The following is an 8,912-nucleotide window of genomic DNA, read 5'->3' as shown; positions in this document are numbered from 1 at the left end:
TTTGATTGTGTTTATCTGCAGTTAGTTACACGAATTCAGATATGAGATGAAATCGGATAGGGATGAAATCGTTTAAGGATGAATGAGTTTAAGAGTTTGTACATATAACATATACATTATCTAGACATTCGCATATAAACATACATGTATACATATGACACCTACACATAAACACATCTATACATTTATACATATGACACCTATACATAAACATGTGTCATATGACACATAAAAAATGAGAAAATAAGAAAAATAAGACAATCCCTTACTGATCAGCGGGGATTGGCAATTTCCTCACTGATCAGTGAGGGATCAATGAGAGATTATCCTATTTTTCTTATTTTCTCATAGTTTCTGTGTTATATGTACACATGTTTATATGTAGGTGTCATATGTATACATGTATATGTATTATATGTACATATGTGTTTTGGTTGCTAACCATGATGTGTGTTATATGTACACGTGTGTATGTGTTATATGTATATATAACCGTCGGCCCGTGTTATATACATATGTATACAAGATGTGTATATATTCGGGTTTTAATGAGCTTTATTGGGCCTTAATTCATTTATTGGGTTTTATTCAATTTTATTGGGCCTTAAAGGGCTTTATTGGGCTTTATTCTGTTTTATTGGGTTCCAACCCATTTTATTGGGCCTTAATGGGCTTTATTCGGTTTTATTTTGTTCTAATATATTTTATTGGGTTTTAATGGATTTTATTCGGTTTTATTGGGTACCAATCCATTTTATTGGGCTATAATGTGCTTTATTAGGTTTTAGTGGGCCTTAATGTGCTTTATTCGGCTTTAATGGGTTTTATTGGGGCTTTAAATATTTATTTAATATTAATTAATTGATTAATAATTAACTACATTATAAATTTAATTTATTAAAAAGCAAATATATTAATAAATAGAATATATTTATTAATTAATAATCAACGAGGGAGTTAGTTTTTGGCCAATTCCCTCGTTAACCCTCGCTGATTAACGAAGGATCAGCGAGGGAACTGGTTTTTGGCCATTCCCTCGCTGATCAGCGAGGGAATGGGTTTTTGCCCATTCCCTCGCTGATCAGCAAGGGATCAGCGAGGGAACTGGTTTTTGGCCAATTCTCTCGCTGACCCCTTACTGATCAGGGAGAGATTTTTTTCGTCGCTAATTTTCGTCACTGATCCTTTGTTTTCTAGTAGTGAGAAGTTCTCAAGCACACAAAATCAACAAGACTGGTATGCAATTTCTCCAACTTTAGATTGATAAAGATATTAGAACGAGACCTTAGATGCTTGACGAACTATATTTTTCTCAAGATACATCAAGAAAGAAGAGAGAGATAGAGAGAGAAATATTTGTAAGGAAAGAGAGAGGGAATTAAAGAAGTGATATTATGGTACTAGGAATGGTACCCAATTCACATGTCTTGATCGAGGACATGGAATTGGACGACAGACCCTGCTCCATTACCATCTCCAATTAGGAGTGCAATTGATAATGTTAGGAATAACGTCACCTTTTTAGCATGTTTCCTGAGAAAGTATAAGGGTCGTTTAGAGTACTTACAGAACAACTTGATGTTGCTTGTGAAAAGGAATTAATTGTTGATTGCAGGACTCTGTGTTGAATGTTGCTTTAGAGTAAAAAAAATTCATTCCTTTCAGCGTGATAGATAAAAAAAAACTATGTTTGTTTTCGTGGTGAAGACAAAGAAAGCATGACATCTAATGCTTATGAAAGGAGAAAGGGAGATCGGTGGGAAAAGGATTGTATAGTGAGAAAAACAAGGAGGTCAACCTCTTTTAAATATACAACATGGATTCTGATAATGCAATGTAGTGGGACTTATTCCATGATGAACTGTTGGCGGTTGAGGTTGTTCAATGATGTATATGAGATGTTCTATGGAATAACACATTCCCCTTCAAGTATTTCTTTTCCATATAAAACATCTCATATACACTTCAAGTATCTTTTTCCATTTTTGTGAAATAAAAATACCTTTGTTAATTTGACAAGTCATAGAGCAATGACATAGGCTGAGGAATTCCCCATATTCTAACGAGGAGGAGATTCGATGTTCTATCCCCAATGAAGTCGAGTCGAGGAATCGCCCATATTCCAAAGGGGAGGGAATTCGATGCTTTGTCCTCGATAGGGATTGGGACAAGGTAGGAGAACCAGGATGGGCATGGGGAACCCCACCCCCACCCCCTTCCCAATCCATCCCTAGATGGTCCCCTGTCTTATATGATATATATTGGTTATCACCTCTAGTTACAACATAAAGTATGAAATTAATTGTTATTAGTGCCATTGTCGTGGACATCAGTTATAGGCATCCATCTTTATGAAAGCAACTTTTGTCAATGTCTTTGAACATGTCACGACATTCATCTATATATCAATTTGGTTTAATATATAACATTTGGAGGATGTTTCGTGTAGTGAATGATATAGTTTTTATCAAAATATATTTCTCCTTTTGTTTTGCTTTGTACATTATCTTTGTTAATGCTTCTATAGTTCTACACTTCTACTATAAATATGTTGAATGAAATGTTTTATTTGTTTTTTCTTTGATTGTTAAATGATTTATAGAATACTTTATTAAAATTTATTCATATATATAACTGAAGAGATCACTACTATAGGAAGTAGAATTTTACTGACATAAATTACTGATAAATTTTTTGTTACTAATCAGTGGCAACTTACCGGGGTTTCTAGGAAAGTTGCTTTCTTTCTACATTTGTTGGCTTCGGTGACAAATCTGTTGTAATTTTAAATTTCTTTTTTATTTTTTTAAATTTTTATAATTATCGACGAATTATTTAATTATTTAAAATCCATCGGTAAATATCCGAAAATTTAATATAATTTCTTATTGTTCTTTTAAAATCTTTAAAATAGTTCAAGACGGATTCTAATTAATTAAATTCCATCTGGAATCCCTGTAACACCCCTAAAATAGGAGTAAATTTAACCCTTAAAATTGATATAGAATAAACACCTATATAAATAAAAATCACCCAAGATGGGAAAATTGTGTAACGTTTACAACCCAATGGAATATAGGATAAATAACAACCTACTAATCCAGACAAAAGTAACCCAACAAAAAGAAAAGCTATAATTCCCAAAAAGTGCCTGTACCGGCATCTAATTACTCGGTTCAAGCCTTCGAAGTCCTACCACTAAGAGATCCTGATAAACTTGTTATTTTAAGAAAGTGTTAGGCTTACTCCTAGTGAGATCAAATAGTTTACAAATAAGGCAAAAAACCAAAATAATAAAGGTTTATAAGCTTGATTTGAATTCCAAGTTCATATATTTCAAATAAGGACCACAAGGTCCAAAACGTATCTGATGATGACAAGAGAGATCCGATTTCCATGGGTAGGGGCAGAACAGAAAAATAGAGCACAATTCAATGTTGTAGAGTTTACACTAGGGATCAATGGCCAATGAACTCAAACAACCGTGATCTATAGTTCAAAGCTCCCGATGATCCTAGTTATACTCATTCGCTAGAAATTACACCATATGATCAATGACTAGTACCCAACTCCAAGAGTTTGTATCATAACGCCCCCAATAACCCAATGCCTATTTCTAGTGACAAAACAGGAAAACCATCTCATTTTAAATAAAACCAACTCCTATGCCTATAGATCCATTGCATTACAACATAGGAAATGTCACAACTTAAAGTGACCAACTACAATCACACATATAGTTTTTATTGTTTAAATGTTCTCATAAAATCATTTGACACAAGATTTACCTTAAGGGTCAAAGTTTCCTCTATGCCTTGATCGTCGTTATATCAAGGACCATCTTGAGAAAAGGACAATTGAACTTCCTTTTGTAACCTCAAAAAACTAGCTTGCAGATGTGCTAACTAAAGCGGTATGTGGAAGATTTTTTTCAAGGCAAGTTGGGAATGATCGACATCCATTCTCCACCTTGAGGGGGAGTGTTGACAAGAGGTTTTTACGGGATTGATTCTAATTTGATTATATACTATCTTTTCCTTTATTTTTGTTTCCTTACTCGAGCCAAAGCTGGTATTTTCAAGCCTCGACATCCAGCGAACCTTGCTTCTCTAGGATCCTTGGGTTTACTTTCTACCCTCCTCATCTTCGTTGAGCCAAAGAGATACAGATATGCAGCTAAAAATCCCGCTTGGCTTGCTGTCATGGATGAAGAAATTCAAGCATTACGAAAGAATCAAACCTGGATTTTGGTTCCTCGTCCTACCAACACGAATATAGTGGGTTCAAAAATGATTTTTTTTGGACAAAATAGTTGCCTGATGGATCTGTCGAGCGTCTTAAGGCACACCTTATTGCCAAAGGATACACCCAAGTGTATGGCCTCGATTATACCGACACATTCAGCCCCTTAATCAAAGTCACCACTATTCGTGTAATTCTCTCTTGTTGTGACCAACAAATGGCCTCTTTGCCAACTAGATGTAAAAAATACATTTCTCAACGGTCATCTTATCGAGCAGGTATATATGGAACAACCTCAAGGGTATATTGATCCTCGCTTTCATAATCATGTTTGCACGTTGAACAAAGCTCTATATGGCCTAAAACTGTCCCCCGTGCCTCGTTTCTGCGATTCAGTTCATTTCTCATTCAATTGGGTTTTATTGCAGCCGCGTCAACACACCATCTTTTGTATTTCACAAGCAATCTGATATTATTTATTTTCTTGTTTACGTAGATATATCATTATTACAGGAAACAACCCATCTCTTCTTGACAACTTTACTCGCAAGCTTAATTCTATGTTCGCTACAAAGGATTTAGGCTCTATTAACTATTTTCTTGGTCTGGAAGCAACCCCAGCACTGATGGTAGGTTTATCAGCCAATTGAAGTATGCACGAGACATCCTCACACGAGCTCAACTACTTGACAACAAGCCAATACACACCCCCATGGTTGTCTCTCAACACCTACCTGCAGATGGTCCTCTGTTTTCAGACCTTACTCTTCATCACTTTCTTGTTGGTGATCTACAGTATTTGTCCATCATTCGCCCTGATATTGCTTATGCTGTAAACTTTGTTAGTCAGTTTCTCCACTCTCTGACTGAAGACCACTTTCTTGTTGTCAAGCGCATCATCAGCTATGTTAAGGGCATACTGCATTTTTGGCCTCAGGTTTCATCCATCTACCACCACTTCTAGTCTTGTAGTTGCTTACTCAGATGCCGACTGGGCAAGTTAGACACTAGTCGCTCTACTTCTGGTTGTTCTATTTATCTCGATGGAAACTTGGTCTCATGGAGTGCTAAAAAGCAACCTACCGTTCCTCGTTCAAGCTGTGAATATGAGTATCGTGCTCTTGGTCTCACTGCCACTGAAGTTATTTGGCTCACACATCTTCTTCGTGACCTAAAAATTTCTCTTCCTTAGCAACCTCTTCTATTGTGCGATAACAAAAGTGCAATATTTTTGAGCTCCAACCTCATATCCCACAAATGGGCCAAGCATGTGGCACTAGATTACCACTTTCTTCGTGAGCTTGTTGTTGCTGGCAAATTTCTAACCAAATTCATTCCCTCACATTTACAGGTTGTTGATATCTTCACCAAAAGTGTGTCGGTATCTTTTTCAAATTTTTCATTCCAAACTTCACGTCTGCTCAAATCCGACGCTCAACTTGCAGAGGGGTGTTGAGAATCCTTTGCCTTAATTAAGGGCTCCCATATTTGCATCCATTATCTCTCAATCCATGGAGCTTATTTAGTTGATTATTTCCATTTATTTTGTAATCATCATTTATGTGTAATCCTTTCTCCTTTTAATAGGATATATAAAATATTATTATATATATATATGAAATTCTCCATCCGCAATAGGTGTGGTGGTTATTCAAACACTCTCAGGCGGCAACCGGTAGAAGAAGTGGCTTATGGCGACCACGTTGGTAGACGACGGTGGTGCGTAGACGACGGTGGTGCAAGGTTGCGAATTACATACGACATACGTGTATATTTCTTCTAAGTTTAATAATAAACACAAAATGGAACTTGTAGTGGCCTCCTTAATTAATAGGCTTTTAGAAGTCAAATTATTTTATGTGTTTTAATATTTGATAGACTAATTAGAGATTCTTTAAAAATGCATTATTAAAACAATCAAGTTTTTCTTTAATTGATCGTTGAAAAATTGCAATATATCATTATCATCAAGTCCCTGACCTTTTCACCACCCTCAAACCCGCTCTATATGTACGCATATTGTCCCATATACTACCCAAGATCGCTAGAAAATAAGGGTGAGGGAAAGAGAAATAAAGATTTGTATGCAAAGAAATGGAATTCCAAAAAGGTTATCTTGATGTGATATTGATACCATTATCGTTTATGATATCTATAAGCTATTACCTTTGGTTATGGCATAAGGTTCGAACTCAGCCACTCTCCACTGTTATTGGTGTCAATGCCCATGGACGTCGGTTATGGGTATCCAATATTATGAAGGTATGTAACGACTTTGAATTCTTACAATTTTTTATTTTAAAAAAAAAAGCATAATCCGGTTGATCGACAGTATATGGTTGTAACAATTATAGTATGACTCGGTCAAAGGAATAAAATTTAGATATGTATATATACTAAAATTAAGAATCGATATTGATAAAGGTAAGATAGCGAATAAAATTTAGATCTTGCAAGCAGACCAAACTTAATTAAGATGTCACGAAAACGAGAATATTTGACATTTGCGTCATCATGATAACTTTAATTATACGACAACTAAACGAACTTTTACGAACATAAATGAAAGAATTAGACATGTATTCATGTTCATTCCTTTAACTAAACGAACAAAAAAAACTTATTCATTTTCGTTCGTTTATTAAGTAAACGAATATAAACGAACGAAACGGTTCATTGAATATTCAATTCATTTACATGCTTATATATATATATATATATATATATATATATATATATATATATGACATAATCATGCATCACATAATATTAAAAAAGCTACAACACATGTACACAACCATACATTTTATTTGAACTTTAGAAAGTTTACAAACATCACCATGTCATATTGTGATCGTTAAAAAATTTCATTCATTCACCACATGATAAATTATTAGTTTCTATTATATGTTTGTTAACGTTTAAGCATTATCATCCTTATCCATCTATTTTACCTATTAATCAACAGGAAAATGAAAAGAAAAACATCTTAGCCATTCAGACGTTAAGAAACACAATCATGGAATCAACCCTAATGGCCACCACATCGATACTTTTATGCTCTGGTTTAGCAGCGGTTATCGGCAGTACTTACAGTATTAAGAAGCCACTAAATGACACTCTTTATGGGGCGAGTGGAGAGTTCATGGTGACCCTAAAGTATGGAACGCTCCTTGTTTTCTTTCTCTTCTCTTTCTTGTGTCATTCTCTCTCGATTAGATGCATAAGCCAAGTGAATTTTTTTATAAACTGTCCACAAGATTCAACGATTGTGACTTCCACGTATGTGTCAGAGCTTTTAGATAAGAGTTTCGTACTTAATGTAGTCGGAAACCGCCTCTTCTATTCAGCGCTTCCATTTGTGCTTTGGATCTTTGGGCCGGTGCTTGTGTTATTATGTTCTGTTACCGTGGCGACTATGCTTTATAATCTTGATTTCGTGTTTGGAGACTTGGAGAAGGGTCAAACAGTGGAGATCACAAATGAGGTGTAATACGATGTTTGTACATTATTTGTTCATATGATTTGTGTTATTATATTAACCAGAATGCATGTGTCTGGTTTTATGAGCACCTAATCGGTTATCGATCATAATGTTTGTATTGATCACAATGGGTTTTATAGGTATCATTATTTGTTAAGGGTGGAACAAAATCTATTATAATAATTGATTGCGGCATGTAATTTTCTAAAACAATGTTTATACAGGGTATATTTCAAATGTAACCATATCTATTTGTACAACCAATGCAACCCAATCAATTGAGATATTTATGGAAATGATGAGAGTTCATTTATTATGATTTGAATATTTGTGAAAGATAACTAGAGTTCATTAATTATGATCAATACTTTATATTAGAAAACAGTCAAAACTTTTATGAAATCACATATTCAAGAAATTAAATTGACGGTTGAGATTGAGTTGTATTGGTTGTACAAATGTAAAGGGTTGTATAATAACTCACTCATGTTTGCATAATTTATGTCTAGTAATTTTTAGAGGAAAGATTGTATGTAAATGAAACGTAAATTTGTTCCGATTCATATTTTAGGCATTATAACTTTAAAGCTTTCATTTCGTTGATTAACATGTAACATCTTCGATATTTAAAACTAGAAGGATAAACGTACAATGCAGCGAGGTACATCTTCATTTTAATGTTTTGTTTTATTTATTGTTTCTGTTGATATAATACAGTTTATGTCGTTTTGAAAAAGACAATGTTTTGAATAAAAATAAATTTGAAAATATCATAAAATTTTGAAAAAAAATACATTGATATCAATGTTAAATTAACTATTTAAAAGCTCTCTTTTTTGTATAATTTTATAATTCAATTTTTTATTATAATTTAATTTAGTTATAATAACGAAGTAACTTATTTTTGACTTAACAATATAATTTTGTTAAAGATAATGATTCTATTAGAACTTTAGATTTTTTATATTTAAAATGAGATGTTTTTTCTATGTTTGATTATGTTTATTTGCAGTTAGTTATACAAATTTAAAAATTGAGCTTTAATAAGTTGTACTTACGTACAATTTACTTTTAATCTAAATTTTAAGTAATATGAATTAATAAACAGTACTTCATGCAGAAAAATAATAATTTAATTTTTTGTAATTTTTTAATTTAATTTTTTTATTATAATTTAATTCAGGTC

The 8,912-nt window shown here is 33.5% G+C and overlaps 1 protein-coding gene across 1 annotated transcript; it reads left to right on the top strand.

Annotated features, from left to right (window-relative positions):
- Nucleotides 1-6,336: 6,336 nt before the first annotated feature.
- On the top strand, nucleotides 6,337-7,735 carry LOC112504660. The gene is made up of 2 exons (XM_025108609.1): nucleotides 6,337-6,504; nucleotides 7,211-7,735. Exons 1-2 carry the CDS (start codon nucleotides 6,337-6,339, stop codon nucleotides 7,733-7,735), a joined length of 693 nt encoding a protein of 230 aa, XP_024964377.1.
- Nucleotides 7,736-8,912: the final 1,177 nt, after the last annotated feature.

The sequence above is a fragment of the Cynara cardunculus genome, unplaced genomic scaffold (genome assembly GCF_001531365.2).
Source record: "Cynara cardunculus var. scolymus isolate 2C unplaced genomic scaffold, CcrdV1 Un_Scaffold_6406, whole genome shotgun sequence".
Lineage (NCBI taxonomy): Eukaryota > Viridiplantae > Streptophyta > Magnoliopsida > Asterales > Asteraceae > Cynara > Cynara cardunculus.
The sequence above is the reverse complement of the archived record's forward strand: the minus strand, read 5'-3'. Positions and strand labels throughout refer to the sequence as shown.

Coding starts and splice junctions, on each gene's coding strand:
- LOC112504660 (XM_025108609.1), top strand. CDS start 6,337: ATGGAATTCCAAAAAGGTTATCTTGATGTGATATTGATACCATTATCG. Junction 6,505..7,210: donor GGGTATCCAATATTATGAAG/GTATGTAACGAC, acceptor ATTAATCAACAG/GAAAATGAAAAGAAAAACAT.